Source organism: Enhydra lutris, unplaced genomic scaffold (genome assembly GCF_002288905.1).
Source record: "Enhydra lutris kenyoni isolate GAN:26980312 unplaced genomic scaffold, ASM228890v2 scaffoldscaffold1, whole genome shotgun sequence".
Taxonomy (NCBI): domain Eukaryota; kingdom Metazoa; phylum Chordata; class Mammalia; order Carnivora; family Mustelidae; genus Enhydra; species Enhydra lutris.
In genome coordinates this window covers 16,774,904-16,799,036 of record NW_019154085.1, presented here as the reverse complement: position 1 = coordinate 16,799,036, position 24,133 = coordinate 16,774,904, and the positions used below count along the sequence as shown (strand labels likewise).

The 24,133-nt window shown below is 38.7% G+C and overlaps 1 protein-coding gene across 4 annotated transcripts in view; it reads right to left on the bottom strand.

Moving 5' to 3' along the window:
* Window positions 1-24,133, bottom strand: part of LOC111141102 (par-3 family cell polarity regulator beta) — a 1,027,371-nt gene that overhangs the window by 417,334 nt on the left and 585,904 nt on the right. For 3 of the 4 annotated variants that reach the window (XM_022493436.1, XM_022493462.1, XM_022493453.1), the window contains exon 11: window positions 11,921-12,106. The exons of the other annotated variant lie outside the window; for it this stretch is intronic. In XM_022493436.1, the coding sequence (XP_022349144.1) occupies window positions 11,921-12,106 (186 nt within the window). The remainder of the gene's footprint in view (window positions 1-11,920; window positions 12,107-24,133) is intronic. 4 annotated transcript variants of the gene reach the window in all.

Sequence of the window (24,133 nt, the reverse complement as noted above, 5' to 3'; positions counted from 1 at the left end):
TGAGTGTGGAAAGCCGCCCTGGAGAGCTAATGCCATCATGGAGACTCACTGCACATGCCACCTGCTGGAGAGGCCACTGGGCAGACAAGATGGCAGAGGCCACCCGAAAGAGCGCATGCTCCTGAATGAAGAAAGTGGGATGGCAAGGTGATGAGATCGATCGAGAAGGGCATTCGATTAGAGCTGGAAAACGTCTGAGTGGACTGCCTCCACAAAGCATGATGTCCCCTCCCTTCCTCTTGTTTTCCCACTCCACTTAACCTTTACCCTAACTGGGAGCAAATCTGGAAATGAGATTTACAGGAATGGCCAAACAAGAAAGAAATCTCTCCATTTCTATGATCTAATTTTGAGGAAGGCACAGAAAGACTGAGGTTACAGTTACACAAAGCAGGGTAAAATAAAACAACCTTAATGGTTTAGTTACGTGAAGTGAGACACAACTTGAGAAATCCTTACAGTCTACTTTGGCCTTTCATGGAAGAGCACTGTTGGGTTGAGTCTTGAGAAGGAGGCTGGGAGGGTCATTAACAATTAGATGTAAGATTTTTAAAGAGGAGGAGGAAGCAGAAGAGGGATCAAGATCCTCACTCTGTTAACAGGAAATGAGGTCTCATGTTGGATTTGCAGAGGGTTAGTCTTGGCAGGACACCTCGTCCTCTATGATATGAAGAAAGATAAAGACGGAAACTTTATGGGCATCTCGAGGATGGAGGAAATACAATCTGAGTGAGATCGTACCTGGTAACCTCATGTGAACCTTCTCTGGGAAGTATGGAGCAAGGTCTATGTGAAGAAGTAAATAAGAGATAAGGAGATATAAGGACATTATTTTTTTTGATAAAATAATCTCTTACCAACAGGTACTAAGCACAAACTTTCATTTTTAGCTACATTCCAAGTCTCAAACAGATAGAGCACAACGTTGAAGTAGAACATGTTTACATACAAGTCCAAACAAAAAGGCAGGTCAGGTCACCCCAGGGCAGCTGGGATTTTTTTTTCTTTCTTTTTTTTTTTTTTTAAGAAGACATATACACTTATCACAAGCATCACTGGATAGCTGTGGGCAGGAAAAAAATCCACACACTCTCATTTTCAGGCTTGGCTGGTCTGTAACTCTTGGTGTGTGCTTTCTCTGTATAAGATAAATGATGGGTAATTTCATTAATGCTGATGCCAGGAAGTGCCATGGTGTCCTAACATTTAGAATATAATCACAGAATTTAGAGCTTGGAAGGTCCTCCGAGATCATCTTTTCCAACCTCTTCTGTTTACAGATAAATAACGTGATGTCAAAAGGGGATGCAAAACCATCGATTGAACTCCTCTTAAGAGAAGGCACTTCCCCATGGGCTGGGACTTGCTCAGCTAGTTAGGGTCAGGGCTAGATCAGAAGAGCCCAAGTCCTGGATTCTTAGCAATCTTTATTCCTAACCATTCCCTCTGCTACATAGGTGAGGATGACTAGTTCCTAAAGAATTAATGCTTCAAGAATAAAACGTTCAAAGCCAGAGTGGACAATATGCCACCAGATGTCTCCTGGAAGAGAGCCTGATATAAAATCCAGAGTCACATGGCAGAAGATACGGTGACTGATGCCTGTGTTGGGGGATGGCAGGACAAGTATTGTCTTCTTCTGCAGAAGCAGAAGACAACAATTTGTTCACCTCTCTAACCATACAGACATAAATGCATACCCATGTCTGGTCTTGATTGAAAATGAAAGTGATTCAATGGAAAGCTCATGAAATATCTCAACCCAGATTCATTAAATATCCTCCAATTGTATATGCACATTGTGTATGCTTTGGGATAATTTTGACCAAGAAAAGCACATTTTTGTGGTTTTATCTTTTCAATACTATGTTTAAGTGAATACTTAGACATGAGAATGTTAACTCTAGTCATCTGATTTTATAGAAGTGAATTCAACTATCCAGGCATATAACTCAGTAACCTTAGCATATTTATTTCATTGTAATTTGGGTCATGCTTGCATCTGTTAAAGAAAAAAAAAATCCCTTTCTACCATAGACTGAGTATTTGTGTCCTTCCTCCCCCAACCCTCTTCCAAATACATATGTTTCAAATATGTGAGGTTATTAAGATGGAACCTTCATGAATGGGATTAGTGCCCACATAAACAGGCCTGAGAGAGATCCCTCAACCCCTCTGCCATGTGAGGGTACAGCGAGCAGACAGCTATCTATCAACCCGAAATGGGCTCTCACCAGACACTGAATCTGCTGGCGCCTTGATGTTAGACTTCAGCCTCCACTGGGAAAAATAAACTTATTCTCTATAAGCCACCTAGTCTATGGTAGTCTGTTAAAGCAGCCCGAACAGACTAAGACACCTTCTTTCCTATTATACTGCTGTCAGACCCCTAACGAACAAGACTCCTCACCTCTGTCAATTACTCCCTTCATCTCTGCCCAGTCCCAACCAACTCTATCCATCCTCAAGACAGGAGGGAGTAAAGGAAGTTCCCCAAAGAGGAAGGAGATTAGAGTAAAGATAAAAAGTAACTTCCTTAGGATACTTAAGGACGAATAAAAACTGGTACAAGATTTAGGTCTTTTCCATGTCCTTGGATTACTTCAAATCTCATCAGCCCTAACCCAGTTCTCCTACAATAGGATGAGTGGCCCAGGAGACAAGATGTTTGAGTATTACATCTCCCTTTTACTCAGCACCTAATATAGGGCAGTCGTGATGCAAATGTTTTATATATGCTCTCTCATTTTGTTCTCGCGATGATCCTGTGAGAGAAATACTACTCTCCTCTATTTAAGAGATGTAGACATCTACATCTACATGTACCTGTTATGCTGTACTCCTTCTAAATTCAGAATTCTAGAGATGATTAGAGACACTACAATTTTTTTTTAATTTCTTTTTCCAAAGATTTTACTTATTTATTTGACAGACAGAGATCACAAGTAAGCAGAGAGGCAGGCAGAGAGAGAGGAGGAAGCAGGCTCCCTGCTGAGCAGAGAGCCCGATGTGGGGCTCGATCCCAGGACCCTGGGATCATGACCCGAGCCGAAGGCAGAGACCTTAACCCACTGAACCACCCAGGCGCCCCGACACTATAATTATTAATGATAATAATTATTTAATGAGTTTCTTATGAGTTTGGGTAGTCATTGTGCTAAACCCATTATGTGCACTAGACAATTTAATCTTTACAACAATCCTATACACTGGGGACTGTCGCCCTCATTTTATAAAAAAGAAACCAAGAATTAGGCCAGTTCAATGCATTGTTACAAGTCACAATTCTAAAGCAGATGTGAACTTGGACTGTGTCACTCTGAAGGCCATTTTTCCAACTATGTTGCTAGTGATTCTTGACTTTGATGGACTCTCAAGTTCTTTTGAGAATCAAATAAAGGCTACAGATTCTCGTCTCTTAAAAATAAGTATTTACACCACAGTTTCTCCACAGCTGCACATTTGGACCAGATAATTCTTTGTAATGGGAACAGTCACATATCTTGTAGGATACTCCATATGCCCACTGAAGTAGATCCACAATTTCCAGGGGGTCTAGTGACCTTGTATTTCAGCATCTGTTATACTCCGTGGTGCCCGGGTACTATCTCTACCATGATTACTGGTGACATTGTATGGCTTAATCTACCGCCTTGAGCCAATTTTTTTGGTAAGGCCCTTCTACCTCTAAAGTTCTAATAATGAACATGGAGGGGAGAGTAAGAAAGCCTAAGCGAAGAACTAGCCTCTGCAAAACATGAAACAAGTATGAGGGAGTGGGCTGGTTTTTCTCGGGAGTAGCTGGCTGGAGCCCAAGGCCAGTTCGCATTCGGCCAGGGTGTTGAGAGGATTAATCATGACCAGATGTCGGCTCCTGCCTCTGCATGTTTCTATTGGGGCCCTCAGTAAAGCCTCCTGGGATATTATCAACACCCAGAGCCCAAATCCCAGAGACTGACTTCAGACTGCAGAACAAGGTTTCCCTGGAGTGGGCTGGGACTCCAGGCAAGATGACACCTGATTGAGGGAAAGGACTGTCCTGAACAAATCCTTCACAAGGCCCTAAAATCATTCCATGACAACATCTGCCTACCATATTTAAAAAAAAAAAAAAAAAAAGAAAGAAAAAGAAAAAGAAAAAAAAAATCCAACCTACAGAAGAACTTCACATTCCAGATTGAAATCATTTGACTTCATTTGAAAACAACAGCAATGAAAGGAAAAGAATAAATCAAGATCTTAAAGTACAGGTTTTGAAACAAAGAGGAGGAATAAAGAAAGTTGGTAAGACTAGAAGCATGTAAGTTCTTGTCTTGAAGAGTACCTACCTACATTAATCAATGTTTTACATCATCTGTCCTAAACAGGGCCAATTCTTTCCAGGTTAAGAGCTCTATTTTCCAGGGACAAGAAACTGCATTCTGGGGTTGAGCCCACCGCAATGTGGCCTGTATTTCTCCTTCTGTCCAAAATGTCCTCTGCATTCCCGCTTATCCCCTGAATGGCTATCTAGCCTTCAAAACAAGACTCAGCAACCGCCTCCCACTCATAGATATCTGCATAGGTAGAATTAATTGCGCCATCATCTCAATACCGATGATATTTTAATAATACACATCTACCCCACCTTTATCATAGCGGACTTGTTTATGTTTTTAACTTATTCCACCACCAGCTTGATTATGGAACGAGTTGTTTTTAAGTTCCCTATCTCCAGTCTACTATATATTGCAGAACTCACTAGAGATGTTCAAGAAGTGCATGCTAAGTCGAGTTACTTGAAAAATCTTCCATTCAGGTGTTCTGGAGCTGGTGTAAGTTTCATCTATGATGAACAAATGGTTTATGTACAAACTGTAACTGTGAGAGATTCATGGACTCAGGCTGGCCTGAATACACCAGCACATGTTCACAGAACCCTTAGACTTCTAAAAGAGAAGCCTGATTACTTCCTGTGTACTGGCCCTATAGTCACTTCCTCAACGAATGTAAAATTTAAATTTACTCATTTAATTCAGTATTGTTTTAAAAGCTTCCCTCCTTTATTATGTAGCAAACTGGGGAAGTCTTAGCAACATACCATTTACTCCATATTTGTAGTATTTGAACCTGTTTTTGCCGAAGATAACAGAATATTATTTAGAACATCACCATATATATATAATCAAAACCATTCTAATACTTTCAAAATGTGTTATAATTCCTTCATTTTAAGCTCCTTCTGGAAAAATGAGGGGCATAAATATATCCCAACTTAGAGACTCTACCATAGTTGTTACTGAATCTTATTAATTTCCTCAGGGGGAAAAAAAAAGTTTGAGAAGCACTGATTTAAGAGTTATCACAAATATTCCCTGGCTTACTATGTGGTAATAGCATTTTGTGCTTCTCTGACACTTCTGCTTCCTGTCATTTCAGCTTCCTCACCCATATATTCTTATCTCCTTCCTGATTTTCTATTTTTGGTTTACTTTGGCCTAGGAAACTGGATAATAAAAAGCTTATTAAGGCATATGTGTTTTATATGAGTTAAGCAGAGTCTTCCATGACTGCCTAACAAGACGAGAATCTGAGGCCTTTTCAACTTCCTGAAAATCTTCTTATTTAATGAACAAGAAAGGAACTATACAATTTTTTTGTGCAAAAATTGCTTAAAGTCTTATCCCTGGAAGAATGGGTCCAAAGCAAAGTGTCAAGGCCAAAACTTAGATCATGTTATATTATAGTTATATATACAAATATATAATAAATATTATAAATATATAGTAACTACATATAAACATATAAATTCTCTCTATATATGTATCTATATAGAGAGTATATATCTATTCTATAAATACCCATAATGAAGGTGACTATAGCTCTAGAGTTAAAAGGTATATTTTCAGTGTCAAATTATCATTATCATGGTATATCAACTTTTGTAGATTATCATTTCCTTTTTGACTAGGACTACCAATTCTTACAATTTCTTTCAGCCCATGGAGACAATCATGGAGTCCAAAATACACCTCAAAAGATGTAGGTTTCCAAAATTTTATCTGGCATGGTATAGATTTTTTATTAGAATTTCCGTGCATGAAATAAAAATGTGTAAGTGATAAAGATCATCAAGAAAAGCAATGATTATGCTGATATTGTGAGATTTTAAAAATAATGTTTTGGTTATCTCCTTATAAAATAGTTGCTACTGGAGAAAACCCATTAAATGATGAGCCTGACTGTCTGAATTAACATAGGCCAAGATTCTTGGTTTTTTTTTTTTTTTTTATAAAAGTAAATTGGGTTAAATAATTAGCAGAACAATTGATACTATTTTTCTCATGTTTAAGTTAATAATTTCATTTTTAAGGTAAAATTCTTATTGGATATACGGTGATTCTGAATTTTTCCAGGAAAGGTTCCTGCTTTTAGGTGTTTCTAAAACGTATCACATTTTCGTGGTCAGGATGAAATGTCAAAGTTTAGCTTCTCACAGTTGAGAAGCTTCAACAGAGCAACTGACATCCTTGGAGTGTGGGGTCCATTGGTCAGAGGTAAAAACCTGGAAGATATGATTGCTTTTATCAATTGTTATGGTTTTCCACCAGTAGAAAACATTATCAATTTTATGAAGAATGGGTAGTTGAAGAAATCATTTAACATTAGTGTTCCTTAAAAGCTGTCCCTTTTAACTTCCTTTGAGTTCATTAATTATAGATCCCCTCCATGATTTATAGATACCAGTAGAGATGGAGTTGGAAATGACTCACGCTGGGAACTCCTCCTGGACTGCTATGGGATAGCTTGGCTGCTGCTAACTGGTCCACATTATGAAGAGACGTGAACATTCAGCACCAAGCACTATATTCCCAGGAATTCTACAATTGTGTATATTCGCTCTAAAAATTCACATTTAAGTCATTTTAAAACAGGGAGATTGCTTGTATTAGATCTTTTTCTTTCTTTCACCTCATACTAAATAGTCTAGATTATAAAATTCTGCATTTCTCAGAGGGAGTATTCCAAATTTCCTAAGCACACCAGAATCAAATTACTTAAATTATATATATTTCATATTCTGAGCGCATACACTTGCAATTAGCTATGTCAGGCATTTTTCTTTCATTTAATTTCATCATCATCAAGTAGTATTTATTAAGCACAAACCTGGCTAATTAATTTTCTAGAGAATAACAGGTATTCTTAAATCCATTCTATATAAAAGACCTTAAATAATCTGATACATGACATTTTTCCCTTAGCAAAAATTGCCTTTAAATTTTAATTTTTACCTTATTATTTCAAGGTTTCAGTAGGACATATTCTACTCCCAAAGTCTGTATATTCAAATAAAAAATGTCATTCAGAATTAATATAACAGACTCCATGAGATTTTTATTCTTACTACATCATACTAATATCCTATGTCAATTTTTAAAAAATATCACTCTTCTAGTTAAATATTTTTCCTAAAAGTGATTTATTTCTGAGGAAAAACCTAAGATAAATAGCCAGCTTAAGTTATTATAATCATTAGATGTAAAATGCATTTTCTCTTAAAAAATTCAGTTACTATAGTTCATGAAAAGCAAAGCAAAAGAAAGCTACTGATCTCAGAATTCAAAAGGTTTAGCCAATGGGGATGAGAATATCAAAGGTCTTCAAATCATTAAGACTTTGTATGTGCTTTAGTGAGGGAAAGGAGAAGCTAATTTTTATGTGGATCTGGGGAAAGAAGGGCATCCTTCTCAGGGTACTTTTCCTAACTGCAACACAGACAATATTCCTTTTCATTTAACAATAATGTCACCACCACGCTTGCTTTAAATTCTGATCGCAGAACTGAAAGTTTAGAAAAGCATCCTTAAGCACTTCATAATGTCACGCAGAGTAGCTGGGACGCCTGGGTGGCTCAGTCAGCTAAGCAGCTGTCTTTGCTTCAGGTCATGATCCCGGGGTCCTGGGATCAAGCCCATATCGGGGTCCCTGCTCAGCGGAGAGACTGCTTCTCCCTCTCCCTCTGCCTGCCACTCTGCCTACTTGTGCTTTCTCTACCTCTCTGTCAAATAAATAAATAAAATCTTAAAAAAAAAAAAAATGCCACACAGGTCTTGGTTTGGAAGATGTTAAACCCAGAGACTTCTACAGGTTCTGAAAGCAATTACCCTGTACTTCAGCTGCCAATGCCCAGTACGAATGACAGAAACTAAAATGGAACTACAAACATGTAATCCCTGTTACTGTTTAAGCAAATTAGCACCAATACTCAGTTATATTTGGCTACTGAGGTCAATGGCCCCTTTGTACTTTGAAAAGTGGAGCTCAAACGAATGCTTCAGAAATGTCCACAAAGAGCTCCGTGGGCTGAAGGGGTCTGAAATGGCAGATGTCGAGCCCTGACACAAATAGGAAAGAGTTTCTGGGATTTCCTTCTTGATATGCAGACTGGAATTTAAATATTAATGAGATTAAGCATTTGGATAACTCTGAGTAGAGTACGAATATTGTTCAGTTTGCCCCTTGAGTGAGAGGAATTTACCCCAAGAGGGACTCCTAGAAGAGCCAGGTGCTTTTATTTTCAAACACAGATTTACATCTCCATTATAAAGAACTCAAGAGAGGAAATGATTGAAAGCAGCAGCCCGAGAGGTAAATAAAAAATAAATAAATAAAAATAAATAAAAAGAGAGAAAAGAAAGAAAAAAGAGCCCCTCAATTATAGTCACAGTCGCACAGTGGTTCGGTGGTTTTGCATCTGGCAAGAAGTAGCCTATCTTTGTTTATACCAGCGGAAGCCCCCAGGAGAATACAGCACACAGAATCCACAGGAAGAATTTGGTCATACTTTTCAAAGTAGTTTAGTTTTCAAAAATCCACCTTCCCTAAAGGGAAAAACACCTTGAGAACCAATTAGTGGTACGAAGGTCCAGGAGAAAAAGATTGTGCTCTGGCAGAAAGATTATTTTGTTGATTTCAGGTAAAAACCTAGGGCCAGATGCTAAAGTGGATGTTCCCCATGCTTATCTCCCCTTTGCCCCGGGGACACTGCAGTCTGTTACATTTGTATCTTCTGAACAGGGGACAGGAACAAAGTCTCAAAACAATTTCTGTAAGACATAATCCTGAATCACAGAACAGGTGGCAATTTTCTGAAGAGTAACAATGGATTATTGGAACGGTCGCAGCAGAATAGAAAAATACTTTCTCTCTCTCTCTCTTTTTCTGGTTAATCAGATTTCTTGTGAGCAAAGCTTAGTCCTGCACCCTTTATACTGCAGAAAGTAAACAAGACAAATGGATACTAAACATTCACAATAAGGCTAAATTCATGATTGATGCCTCTTACTGTTTAAGATCAGCTTAACTTAAATATGCTGTCCAGTGGTTTTTAGTGGTGTGATTGTCTGACTCAGCAGACTGGTGTCAGGAAAGAAATTTACATAAATGGAAAGTGAAATCTTTCTTGGAGAAACAGGACTGTTAGAAACTGCTTAGGTAAGGAGATGCTCACTTACACAAACATGGATATACACATTAAACCTGCTCTCCAATATCTGCTTGAGCTTAAGTTATTGCCCATAAAGCAGCTAAGATGTTTGCTTTTAATTTCCAAAAAATCATTTCAGTTCCAATTTTACTCGGAATAAATTCCGCAAACAGAACTGTCATTAGGTATAAGAAGAAGAATATCAACCCGGTAACCACAAGCAGGATCAAGGCTCCTCTTTAAACACAGCACATTGCTTAGACGGCTCGGTGAAGGGTGACAGGCGTGACACCAGACAACTCCGGGGTAATGGCCCCCAATCTTCAGGAATATGAAGGAGGAGCTGAAGGAGGCTTCACCGCAGTACAGTGGAGCACAGGATCCGAAGTCAGACTGCCCGGGTTCAAGTCTTAGTTTAAGCGATTCCTGGCTGTGACCACAGGAGAGGCACTAAACTCTGTAATCTGCAGTTTCCCTCTGACGGAGCTGCCTAATCATCATCCAGTGTCAACATGAAGAACTCAATTAGAGAACCCACCTAAAGTATTTATCCCCACACCAGGCATATGTTAAGTGCTAAGCACAAGGAAGGCTAATTGCTGCTGTTAGTCTTATTATTATTCTCCTTTTGCTCCTGGTTCTGCATTTCTGAGCCAGATGGGAGAATTTGACAGACTGAACGACTGACCCCAAACTTCCCCCTTCTCTGGACCTGCACCTTCGCCACAGCTTCACCAGGGGTGGACTATGTTTCCCCAGGCCTTGACCTTGGGCTCACCCACATGACTACTTTGGTCAGAAGTGCACGTGTGTGTTTCTGAGTGTGCACGGAGGGGCGGAGTGCCAGCTCGGGGCCTCGGATTTGAGAGGCTTCACTCTCTCTTTGCTGCTGGCCCTCTGCCACCTCAGAGCATGAGAAGAACGTGCTCCTGCTAGCCTGCTGGTCCGGGTTGGGGGGGAGGTGACGTACACGGAGGACACTGACCTGCAGATATATGGTGTCACAAAGGTACAGCAGCCTAAATCCCAGCCGCTTGAGCTATCCTGCAGAGTCGTGAGGGACATAAAGGCTTACTGATGTATGTTACTGAAATCCTGTCATTATTTATTATGTCAAAAAAAATTAACTGATCCAAGGAATACATTAAAAAGTTGTCTACTCACAATGAATTTCTTATTTCCCAAGGAAAAAGGCATCAGCTCAGTGTCTAGGTTTGAAACAAATGTGGAATGATAAGTGAGAAGAGACCAGTGCTTCGACCAAGCCAGCACTCCAAGACCGGAGATGCTCCTGGAAACTCTCCATAGACCTTTCTTGGCTTTTGTTAAGGGAGGGTCACGTGTGATCAGTGTCAGATTATTTTTAAACAGCTAACATTTGTTGAGAGTTTATCATAGGCACTGTGCTGGACAAAATGCATATAGTATCTCTCTTTGTCCTCCTAAGAGCACCAGTAGGCAGGCTCTATTAATTTTATTCATTTTACAAGAGAGGAAACTGAAGCATACGGAGACAAGTAACTTGTCCACATGATAGCAGGTGGGAGCAGTCTGGGGAGGACTCAAACTCAAGAAGACCTGTGGCATGGCGTGAGATGAGGATGGTGGGGAGGATGGCGGATCATAAGCACAAACATGTTCCCCCCATCTCTAATCACTTTGCTGTTTTAATCATAGTATGTGTGTTAATTTCATCTGCAGGACACTTGAATTAGGGATAACCTATTATATACCCCCCAGAGAGGAAGATATGGGAGCACAGCAGGTCACATTCCTCGCCCATATTCCCACACAGCTAGCAATGGTGTCCTGGTCAGAGCACATGGCAATGAAGCTTGATTTGAACCCAGGCCATCTAGATAACCATCATACTATGTTAATATCAATGATCACACTGCTCACCCCAATGTGAAAAGGCAGAATCACTTTCTTTCCTCTTTTTCTGGAAATCTGTAAGCTTTCCCAAGTTCAAAGGCAAACATGCATTCCTGGCACCATGCCTATCTTCAAGGGCATAAAACGTGATAAATAACCTTTAATTTATACTACAGTCATTCTCAGGCTCCACTGAGCTTTCATTCTTGCAAGAGCAAATTTCCTTATTTGCTGCCTTCGTGTTGACTTGTTTTGAGCTTTATTTTTCTGAGGCTATTTTGAGGTTCAACTCTGTCTGGTTACAAATTCACAGGAATCCTAACAGAGTAATAAAAGGAATGAGAGAAAGAGTACTGATCATGATGGGTTTAGAGAACAATGTCTGGGGCATAAAACCAACCACACAGTGTGAACACAGACAACTGTTGCCCAGATCTGTTCACACATATACGTGGTACATCCGCAGGAGAGCCTCGTGGTCTCACATCTTCAGATAGTGCCTGCACCCAGTCCCCGAGCAAAGGGACACATCTCGAGCACCTTCACACTGACATGCAAACAGGCAGTCCTACTGACCTTGAAAGCAGCACCTCCATGGATGATGGATTTGATAAAAATTCCCAAGTCCGTTCCAGTTTCTCGAGATTTGTTCCCTTTCAAGCTCACGCCAAGACCAGCAGAACCCGAATCATTCAGGGGGATCTCGAAGGTGAGCTGCTCGGTCATTTCCAGGGAGAGCGCATAGCAGTCGGGCTCTCCTTTCTGTTGAAGTACGCATGGAAAGAGTGAGGGGAAGAAACAGGTTAGTGTTTATACCCGAATGGCCAAACAAAAAGGCAACTGGCAAGACAGGGTGATTAGACCTCTAACAGCTGGTCCTCTCTCTCTGTGAGGAGCCACCACCATGTCCCTGGAAGGTAGAAGGGTTCTTGGGAGTCACATCTGTTGAGGGCCAACAGAGAGGATCCTTTGGCTAGGTGGAGTCGTGCCATTTGAAACATCCTGTAAATATCCGGAAATCCAGCAGAGTCTCAATAATTAAAGAGGCTGGACGTTAATTAGGGGGTGTTGGGCACCAGAAAAGACCTTAGAGATAAGGTGATCTTAATGCCTTCATTTTACAGATGAAGAAACAGAGCTTAGTGTAGAAACATGCTAAAATTTGGGGGAAATATTTGGCTTGTATAATTTAAAATGTATCATTTACCATAGAAACAATGTTCATGATCAAGAATATCAATTGGAGGGGCGCCTGGGTGGCTCAGTGGATTAAAGCCTCTGCCTTTGGCTCAGGTCATGATCTTAGGGTCCTGGGATCGAGCCCCGCATCAGGCTCTCCTCTCAGCTCACGCTCTCGCTCTCTCTCTCTCTCTCTCTCTCTCTGCCTGCCTCTCTGCCTACTTGTGATCTCTGTCAAATAAATAAAATCTTAAAAAAAAAAAAAAGAATATCAATTGGATACAGAGCACTGACAAAAATGTTATCTTAAATTTAGGGAAATGTGATTTATGATGAGTATCACTTTGCTCAATTGAGGCCTTAAGCTTGCTTCATTGACAGTACAAGTCACTGGAACCAGATTTTGAACCTAACCAAAAATGATAATGCACGACAAATATTTGTGTCTTCTTTGCCAAATGACACCTAGCCACAACCACAGCTGTTCTAAAAAAATTAGAGTAACAGAGAATGGAGGCAACAGGCACACTTAGGGTTCAAGTTTCCAGCGAGAAGCAAAGGTTAATCGTATTTAGCCCCTGATGTTTTCAAATGTACAGCAGTGACAATGGAAAAATGCTGCCCAGATGATAATCTTTGCAGGTGCCCCCTACGGCCTCCCTCTCACCCAAGCTTGCAGAAATGTGAAACTCGACCACAGTGTTTAACTGGAAAATTTGAAAATGAGATAGCCCTAGAAACCTTCAACTCATGCTAGGTCAGTAGTTCCTTCCTCTCTGTAATTATGTCTAGAAACTCTCATCTTAGGGTCACTTTGAGGAACTCTTCTGTGAAATCGCATATTTTAGAAATTACTGTGAATGTCTGAATGTCAGTCACCAAATAACAACTATAAAATCAGAAGTAGCAAAGAACCCATAATTAAAACAAGATTAAGAGGCTGATCATTGCCAGATCCACTGACCTAGTATTTTCAACTGCTACCAAAATAGAGAAAGCCCATGTCTACCTTCAAAGAAATAGTTCATTTAATTTCACTGTACCTGAAGTTAGCTATAAAAATCTGGACAATAGGTAGTTTCAAAAGAAATGAAACTTCAGTGCTTGATATAATAAACCTATGACTAGTTAGTTCTTTCAACTAACACACTGTATTATTATCCAAGAAACATCCCATTATTTGATTCAAACTAGCTGTCTTTTTTCTCCCCCATGGGAATGCGATAGTTAAATATGAAAGGTAAATTGTTAGCCTTCATCTTTGTCTTCCAGAATGTCCTATTTAGAATCCGTAACATTTGATAAGCATTTATGTTTCCAGGTCTCTCTGGGGTTTGGTTAATTTTAGTCTAATAAAGTTCCACTGAATTAAAGTACAAATTAAAGAACAGCTGTTCTGCCTAGAAGTTTGTGAACACCATTTTAGAAGAAGACTAGAAGCTTCTCTGGCTTTTTAATCTACTAGAAACAAAATGACACAAGGGCAAGTTTTGCTCGAGTAATATCTTCAAACCACTTTATTCTGTAATCAAATCCGATTTCTTCGGCAACTGGGTTTAATTAAGATTGACAATCACTATTTGTATCAATACCTTTCATTTATGACACACGTGATAGGAACAAAATAGAAACCAAGTGATATTATGTCTATCGTTTTCATTTGTGTGTATGTGTTTAAGTTTTTATTTTAATTCCAGTTAGTTAATCTACAGTATTCTATCAATTTCAGGTGTAAGATTTAGTGATTCAACACTTCCATACATCACCCTGTGCTCATCACAAGTGCCCTCCTTCATCCCCACCACCTATTTAACCCGTCCTCATAGCAACCTCTCCTCTGGTAATCATCAGTTTGTTCTCTATAGTTAAGAGTCTGTTTCTTGGTTTGTCCCTCTCTCTCTTTTTTCCCTTTGCCCATTTGTTTTCTTAAATTCCACATATGAGTGAAATCATATGGTATTTGTCTTTCATTTAGCATAATACTCTCTAGCTCCAGTCACGTCATTGGAAATGGCAAGAGTTCATTTTTTTTTTTTTGTGGCTGAGTAATATTCCATCGTACACATATATCATATCTTCTTTATGTGTTCATCAGTTGATGGACACTTGGGCTGTTTCCATAATTTGGATACTATAGATAAATCTACTATAAACATTAGGGTGCATGTATCCCTTTGAATTAGTATTTTTGAATTCTTTGGGTAAATACCTAGTAGTTTAATTGCTGGATCATAAGGTAGTTCTATTTTTAATTTTTGGAGGAAACTCCATACTGTTTTCCAGAGTGGCCGCACCAGCTTTCATTCCCACTAGGAGTGCAAGAGGGTCCCCCTTTCAAGTCCCTGATACCTGAAAGCCAGAAATGGAACAACAAAAACAATCTAGTGGCTAACAATGGTTCTAAGTGCTTTACACATTTTAATGTACTTATTCTTCATAACAACTCTATGAGGAATATTATCATGACCATTTAACAGATGAGGAGACTGAAATGCACAGCAGATAAGTACCATGCTTACAGTCTATAAGACCTTACGGTGTTGGAGCTGTGTGAGGTCCAGGCGGTGTAGTTCCTGCGCCAGACTCGTAACTGCTATGCTACATCTCAACCTCTGTGAACCACTATGACTTGGCCTAGTCACAAGAAATCCCAAGACTGATTCCCACCGTGACAGTAAGCTACCATGCAACTTCACGTTCTCTACTCAACTACGGTTCTGTTTTATATCTTTCTTATACTATATCAGGCTCAAGCCATAATTAGTGGCTTCTAATAATAGCAAATTATTATTGCTATTCACCCAATGGTGAAGGAAGCCATTATAGTAGTTAACATAGCCATTTCCTCTATTAGAAATAAATGTCCCTTTACCTAATGCATGAGAAAAAATCAATATGCTGAATGCCTTCCATCAATAATCTTGGTTCAACAAAGAACTCTAAAAATTAAACTCCAATCTTGCCAGACAACATTTTGGAGAAGAGCCTCCCAAATGCAGGACCTTAGTGATAGGATGATCCCAAAGGCAATGACATATCCACACCTTGGATCCTCCCTTGCTTTCTGTCTTTCAGACAAGAGCTCTTTCTGTACTGTGTTGGGAACGCCCCTTGCTTTTTACACTAACAATTATCCAGAGAGGGGAAAAAATCAAGATGCAAGGCTGGCATAAGAAAGGAAATCTTGTGAATATCCATTCATTTTTTTTATTTTTCCTTTTCATTATTTCTTATTCTTTGCCACTAGAGGCCATGTCTCTAGATACAAAGTCCATGAGGTTCCTTGAGCCAGCCCCAGGATGGATACCTACCTGCCCCTAGTGCATATGCCTTGGCCTAATCCCTTGGGACCCACCCGGGGCCAGCCTTTCAGGGTCTACAACTAAAGATTTCTCAATCTTAGCACCACTGATATTTAGGGCATGATAATTCTTTGTTGTGGAGGACTGTCCTATGCATTAAAGGACAGTCCACAGAATTACTACCTACTAGATACCAGTAGCACCTCCTTCCCTAGTTATGATAACCTCAAATGCCCTCAGACACTGCCAAATGTCTCCTGGGCTCAAAATCACTTCCAGTGGAAAACCACTGCCCTGTACAGTCGATTTTAACTGCTAACTACTGTCAAGTTAAGGCAACTGCCACGTAGAGTCAAGTTTAAGGCAAAAAGAGTCCAGAGAAGTACTTTGGGACTGCAATGTTGTCTGCTGATATGTTCCCAAGTCCCAGAATGGGGGCTAAGTCTTAGGCTCACAGGTTCATGACTGACTACTTAGTTGGTCACAGAATTCTACACTTAGTTATTTCTCTGGTTATAAGTCTCTGGTTATATGGCAGCTAATTTTCTAGGGGCAGAAATACAGTCTTTGAGGGATTAACAGAGTAAGGAAAGTGATAAATATTGAATTTATTGGTACATATACAAAATGCTGACTTTTATTAATATAACCCAGAAGAAAAATTTACCCTATCAAGTGGTGTTTGTTAGGTTAGTTATGCTTCTATATATGCTGTTTTGTACTTTTTTAAATGTATTAAGAACCATAGGTTTCTATAAAATAGTATTGACATAAAGTCTACTCATGTGAGAACATAACATCAAGTATCAGAATGGATGTGTACAGTACATTTCAACTATATAAATATATGCTATATACATACTGACACCTACCCATCTACCTGTTACCTACCTGTCCCACAACCCTACCCCATCTATCTACATATGTGTATATGTTTGCACAGAAAAAAAAATGTAGTTATCTACTGGCACTGCAATATGGACTACAGTTTCCTTCTTTATAATTTTTCTGTGTTTTCTAAACATTTATCCATCATTACAAAAAGATAAATGTTTTTGAAAGGAATTTATGAAGGTATAAGAACCATTTGCTGTACTATTGCCTTGCCAACCAGAAAGATGTAAACACATCTCTATGACCACACACACACACACACACACACACACATTTATACATATGTGTTTTCTAATACTACCTATACTATATGTAATATGCATTACCCCATAGTAGTATATATACTGTATTAAAGCTACATAATATATAACGTGTATATGTATTCTCTCTCTGTATATATGCATGTGTATTTATGTGTGTATGTGTGGGTAGTACATTTATATTCCTCTTAGAGTCACCAGTGACTTCCATGTTACTAAATCTGATGGTCAATTGTCATCTCTTATTTTTCCTGATGTACAGGAACATTAGATCAAACTGATGGAGGCCTACTTTTTGAAATATATATTTTTTTTCTTGGTTTCAGGACATCGCTCTCTTATAGTTCATCTCCCACTTTACGGTCAACCCCTTTGCAAAATCCTTTGCTACTTCTTCCCCATCTCACCAATCTTTAAATATTAGTGTCCTAAGAATCATCTGATTTCTTTCTCTTCTGTCCCATCCTCATTTTTGAAGTTACACCTAATTTCACAGTTTTAAATATCATTTACATGCTCATGAGTCATAAATTCCTATCTCTACCTCTCTCCTAAACTAGACTCACATAACCAATTCTCTAGTGAACAACTTTATTAAGATTTCTACCTTGAAGACATGTCTAAGTAGATCATCCCTTAAACCCGCTCTTCCTGAACAAGTAAATGGAACTGTGTTCTTCCAGACATTCAAATAAGGACCTCAATGTCACTGTTGACTTCCTTCTTGTCTCACACTCTATATCCAACCCGTCAGCAACTCCTGTCAGCTTTACTTTAAAAACACACCCAGGGCATCTGGGTGGCTCGGTCGGTTAAGCATCTACCTTTGGCTCAGGTCGTGAACCCGGGGTCCTGGTACTGAGGCCCACGTCTGGCTCTCTGCTCAACAGGAGTCTGTTTCACCCTCTTCCTCTGCTCCTCCCCCTGCTTGTGTTCTCTCTCTCTCTCTCTCTGTCTCAAATAAAGTAGTAAAATCATAAATACACACACACACATCCAGAATCCTATCACTTTAACCATCTGAGCTACCACTGCTTCTCACCCAACACCCTCTGTACTAGTGTCTCCTTTCTCCTCCCTGCCTCCACTTTTCTCCTCTTTGGGATATTTCTCATTACAGCAGCTGGAGTGGTCCTATTAAAACAAACACTCAAAACTTACTGGTGACTTCCCACCTTGTTCAGAGAAAATGCCAATGTCCTATAAATTCTGAGTCCCATGAGTCTTCTCTCTGCTCATCTCTCCTACTACTTATCCTATGCTTGCCACATTGCCTTTCTTCTTTTTTTCAGTACATCCTTCATCCTTCAGGCTTCTGCCCCAAGACCATTGTATAACCTCTTATCTCTGCTTTGAATTCTCCTCCCCTAGATTGCTGCAGACCTCCTTCCCTCACTGCTTTCAAACCTCTGTTCAAATATCAATTTACTAGTGAGGTCACCCCCGACCATTCAGTTTCATATTGCTTAAATGCTCTCTCAATACCACCTTACCCATGTCCACTACCCTGTTTTTCTTCCACAGAGCTAATCACATACTGTGTATCTGTTAACGTTTTTTTAAGATTTATTTATTTATTAGAGAGAGAGCGCTTGGTGGGCAGGAGGAGAAAGAGAGAGTCTTAAGTTGACTCCATGTTGAGCATGGAGCCTGATGTGGGGCTTGATCTCATGATCCTGAGACCACCACCAGAGCCAACACCAAGAGTTAGATGTTTAACTGACTTCACCACCCAGGTGCTCCTGCTCATTGGTGTGTGTGTGTGTTTTAAAGATTTTTATTTACTTATTTGACAGAGAGAGAAAGAGAGATCACAGGTAGGCAGAGCAGCAGGCAGAGAGAGAGGGGGAAGCAGGCTCCCCGATAAGCAGAGAGCCCAAAGTGGGGCTTGATCCCAGGACCCTGAGATCATGAACTGAGCTGAAGATAGAAGCTTAACCCACTGAGCCACCCAGGTGCCCCTGCTCATTTGTTTTTAATAAGGTCTCTTGAATGTGGGAATTCTTATATTATTCTGATTCTTTTTCTACCAATTTATTGCTAGTGCTTAAAACGGTGCCAGACTCAAAAACAGGCACTGGATAATGATTTGTTGAGTGAATAAATACATATAGATAGATATAGATGTTCGTGTGTATGTCCAACAGTATGTGCTTGTGTATATGTACACATGGGTATCTGTAAATACGTATTTGTGGGTTGTACACATATATAGGTAAATAAATAAACTGCTGGTATCACTTTTGATTCCTACCATTCCAGATTCCATTACTTTTAAGGTTTATACAAATTAGTTCTTACATTAAAAATAATTATAAAAGGCACAATGTATTATAGTTTTAAGAAACCTTAAAAGTAACCTAGTCCAATTTTCCTTCTCACACAATGCTTCCAGTTCCTAGGAGAGATGATAACTTAGCTCAGTTTCAGCCACAGATCCTCAATGAAGGCAACAAGAGGTGTCATCGCTACCAATCTGTGATGAACACTGGGCTGTTCGTGGCTTTAAGCTATAACATGTACCTCAAATCTTTAGTGAATACTGCAGTATTCATGGTACACTTCATTCAGTCTGGGAAGCACTGTGATCCAGTACCCAAAGACACATCAGCCATTTTTCTGTGTTTGCCAATCCATCCAGGCAAAAACATATATGTGTACACATATACCTATAAATAAGTTTCATGAGACAATACTTAACCAGAGTGCAATGCATTTTAGTGATTTCTATGCTCTTATTTAATTTTTAATTTGATTACAATCCTCTACATTAATTTCATAATTCAATACTGGAACATAATTTTCAATGGGAAAACAGCAAAATATTATATATGTATGTATGTGTGTATATATATACACACATATATATGTATCTCTGCATATATATTATATATATTATTTTTATTAAAGAGATACATGAAATGCAAAACCAAATGGTGAGTAAATGGTAACTGTCTTATCCTCCCTAATTTTTATAAGCCATTTTAATGTTTATCCTAACCACCCCTAGCCTTAACTAATCTCTTAATATCTTTTATACAAACTTTCTTCAAGTTCTTATAGCTTCTCTTCCATTATCATCCTAATTAAATATATTGCCCTTTCTCCCTCCCATCTAGTTATGTCTTTCCCTATTTTTCCATTCCCCGACTTTGTTCTCTGTAAGACTACCTCTATTCCCAAGCACCGTGAATAACCTGTTAAAGCTGGAATCTAGAAATGAAATTGGCTCATTCTGGCTTGAGTGACAAGAGTCACTCTTTGCAAACCATAGTGATCCAACAAATTTTAATCAAACATCTTGTATGTACTCAACACTGTAATATGAAGTGCCCAGTCTGCATAGACTATAATTGGCAAAGAGTTTACTGAACGATATGGGAAGGACTTTCTGTTTAGTTCACAGTATTATCTGGAGAGGCAGAGTAGAATTTAAGGAAAAGAAAGAAGAAACAGAGGAATGGACATAGTCGGACCTTGTGAGCTATCCTAACCATTTTACTAAAACAAATATCAAAAGTAATTACTTGGCGTGAGAAGTGGAAAGGGAGGCAGAAGATGGATGACTTGCGAGGCATCTATATTATTGCTTAGGAGTATTCCAACTAGGGCCATCTCTGGAATCACAAACATTCTTGTAGTGCAAAGAAGTACCTGATTCACGCACGCAAGTTGTAAAAACCCAGCCTACCAGAGCACGGGGGAGTACATCTGCGTGCAGGATCGGTGTCCAATTTCTCAGAAGCCTGGGTCAGACTTGAAAGCATCCATGCTGGACCTTTTATGGCCCTCATTTCATTAAATGCTGCGCTCTTGGCTCAGCACAAGTAAGCTCTGGATGTCTTTGCCTCGCCTCCCAAATGTGTTATTAGTCTGTGTTGTGAGCAGCTTACTTTATGCAAGAGTTATGATTCACATGCAATCATTTTGTCAATTACCAAAACTTAAACAAGAGGCCTTTAAGGGGAAAAAAAAAAAGAAAAAAATATATATTTATTTATATTTATATTTATATTTATTATTTATGTTTATATAAATAATAAATATACATCTACTTTATATAAAGCATAAGCCATACCTGGTAATTCTGGCAGGATATTTTATAATAAGCTTAAATACTGTTAACTTTTGCCTAAATAAATTCTAAGGAATTTGAGGTAATAAAACTTTGGTTATAGTTAAATAAATTTTCATAACAATGAAAGGATAAGATACCCGCAAGACACTTAATTTTCTGAATTTTTAACATTTTCTGGAAAAAGTCATCTATGGGTAGCTATTGTAAGCATGAAAGGGTTTTGGTCAGTTGGATTACATAAAATTCAAAATGTGATATTACCATTGAGTAGGGATAAGGGTCCTTCCAACAGCTGGGAGGCACTCTATTTTAGATTGTACTTTTCAGAGAGTAAACAGAAGACATACAAAGGTAAATGGTGATCCAAGGATGATCATCTGAATAAAGGTAAAGCACTTTTCCCGCAACTGTTGTTAACATATAAATGAAATCAGCAGAACCCTGGGTTATTTATAAATGGACAGATTATCTTTTAAAGTCTTTCGCCCTCTGGGCAGTATAGACAAATCACAAGAGTCAGGGATCATACTGCAGATAATTTAAAAAATCTCTGAATCATAGTAAAGGTTGTTGATGATTAACCCAATTAATGGGGGAAACGTCTTAAATGTAGGTTTCTTACAGGGAGCTCGATTATCAACATATTAAGTATATGTCCTTATGTGATCTCCTAAAGTAAATATTCATCCACTTTCAAATACTTTATAACTAAAGACCCAAATGAAGAAAATCCTACAAAATGTCTGTAATTGAGACACTTCTTTCTTTTTCTGATATCCATTCTTTGGAAAGGATGAGGAAAGAACAAAAGCTGACTTCTGACTTCACTTATTAGAAGACAATTTTAAGTCAATGATTAATCTAATACCAGGAAACAAATGTCAAAAAAAAATCGCCATTCTTCATAGTCTGCTCAATATAAAAATGTCTTAATGTAATACTAAGAGATTAACAGAAGTAAAGTAATTCAAAGTTAAGATTCTTATAGCTATCCTTGTTTCCTTCCTACTTATGGTATATCCCGGAAGGGTCAGTAAATTCCACAGTTTGGTAACACTGGCAAAAAACACTTTTTTCCAATAAACATGAAGGAGATGAATATAATATATTGTGCCATGAAAAGTGGCATAAATGAACATATTACAACTCACACAGCATGGATTCTTTATAAAACCAGAAACTGCTTTGTTTATAGGGGGAAGCAATAGGTCCTTTTTATTTTCTGTTTATTCCTTCCCATTGAAAGTGAACTACAGAAACCTGGTGAAAATGTCTTAAACCTTTTATAGACAATCATTCAGGGTTTAAAATACAAGAATACACACTTTTACATGAGTAAAAGATTTAAGAACAAAGAGTACGATTGTTATAATTGAATACTCTAAAAAAGGAAGCATAGAGGGCCTGATTCTTAGAGGAGCAGACCTTTTTGAAAAGCTGGAGTCTAGGCGAAACACTTCTACTATCTTTGCCATCCCAAGTACTCTGTCTGTCAAGCTACCTGTATTTAATGGCTTTAAAAGACAAATCAGCTATTCAGGACAAAAGCTGGACATAAATAAAAAATACAAAGCACTTCGTGGAAGTAAGCACACCAATTATGGTTCCTGTTCCACCCATAGCCTGTCCACTGCTCAGGAAGGGGTAGCAACTGCCTGAAGCGGTGGAGTCCCCTGACCCCAAGACCATCAGTCCATAAGCAGCTAATGCTTGCTGCGGAGGTCTGATCCAAGGCCATGCCTTGGGGTTCTAGAAACCCACTATGCCAGCCAAACTGGTTCCTTCTAAGACTTGGATCCATGTAAGGTCTAGAACACAGGGTCACAGTCATTGCATATGAGGACAAATATCCCGATAGTTTCTATTACGAAAAATGCTAAGGAAAACGTGCATTTTAGAACTGCTTTTAAAAGATTAATACATATTCCCTAATTCACTTGATCATGGGACACACCATTGCATGAGCATATTAGAGGAAAAGTATTCCCCCCTCCACTTAAAGATGTGTTGCTTTAGAGAACACACGGAAAATCATGGTAGAAAGGAACGGAGCAGAGAACAGAGAAGCCTCAAGAGAGAAAAAATCTTGTAGGTCATGAACAATGTCCTAGAGACACCACACGGCCTCATGGTTAAGCCTTCCAGTTCCATTACTTCTGTGTCACGCTTCTGTGTATGTGATGTATGTCACAATTCGCACTGACAACAGAGCATCATAAAAGTACAGACTCAAGGCCAGGCTTCCAAAGACATAGAACAGCAAGTACATTCTGGAGCCCTTAGTCCAGAAAGGGGGAAAAATGACATTTAGTTTCCTTATGAAAAATTAAATTTTAGTTTTACTTTTTAGTTTTGGATTGGGAAATTTCTGCAGATAGTTTAAAGACAATGGCTTACAGTTTCCTTCACTGGGATCCTAGAAAGTCACAGAATAAGAAACCTAGCCACTAGAGCAAAAGTATAAAAATTTTCTAACACCCACCATTCTAAGTATGTGTGTCATTATTTAGGGCACAACAACTCTTAGTAAAGATAATATGGCTTTCTTTCCAACTCTGATACCTTCATTTTCTACAGAAGACCCAATAAATATTCTTTCACTTTGAGCCACAGAACTCTGGTGTTTATTAAATTATGATACAATGTAGTAACAGTACTACCACAGCCTCAAGAAAGTGGTATTTTTGTGGGGGCTGGAGGAGGGGGTAATTTATTTGTTGGTAAAGGCTTTAAAGAAATGAAATGAGGAAAATATAGCATTTTAACCCTATCCTTCATCTAATGTTTGAGTTGTACCTAATGAGACTCCAGCTGGAAACCAATCCCCTTTAGAACACTATCAATGATAAATAATCCTAAATTCCAAATAGAGATTGAGAAATCTCAGTGGGTAGTAACCATTTTAAATTCATAGTACATGTTATGTTTACTATTGTAATGAGAATGTTCTTACCATATATATAATGTGCCCTTTATATATGTAGATGAAGACATAATTTGCATTTTATCTTAATTAAGTCAATTACTCTATTAAAATTAATTTTCAGATAAAACTGACTTTAAAATAAGAAGTCAT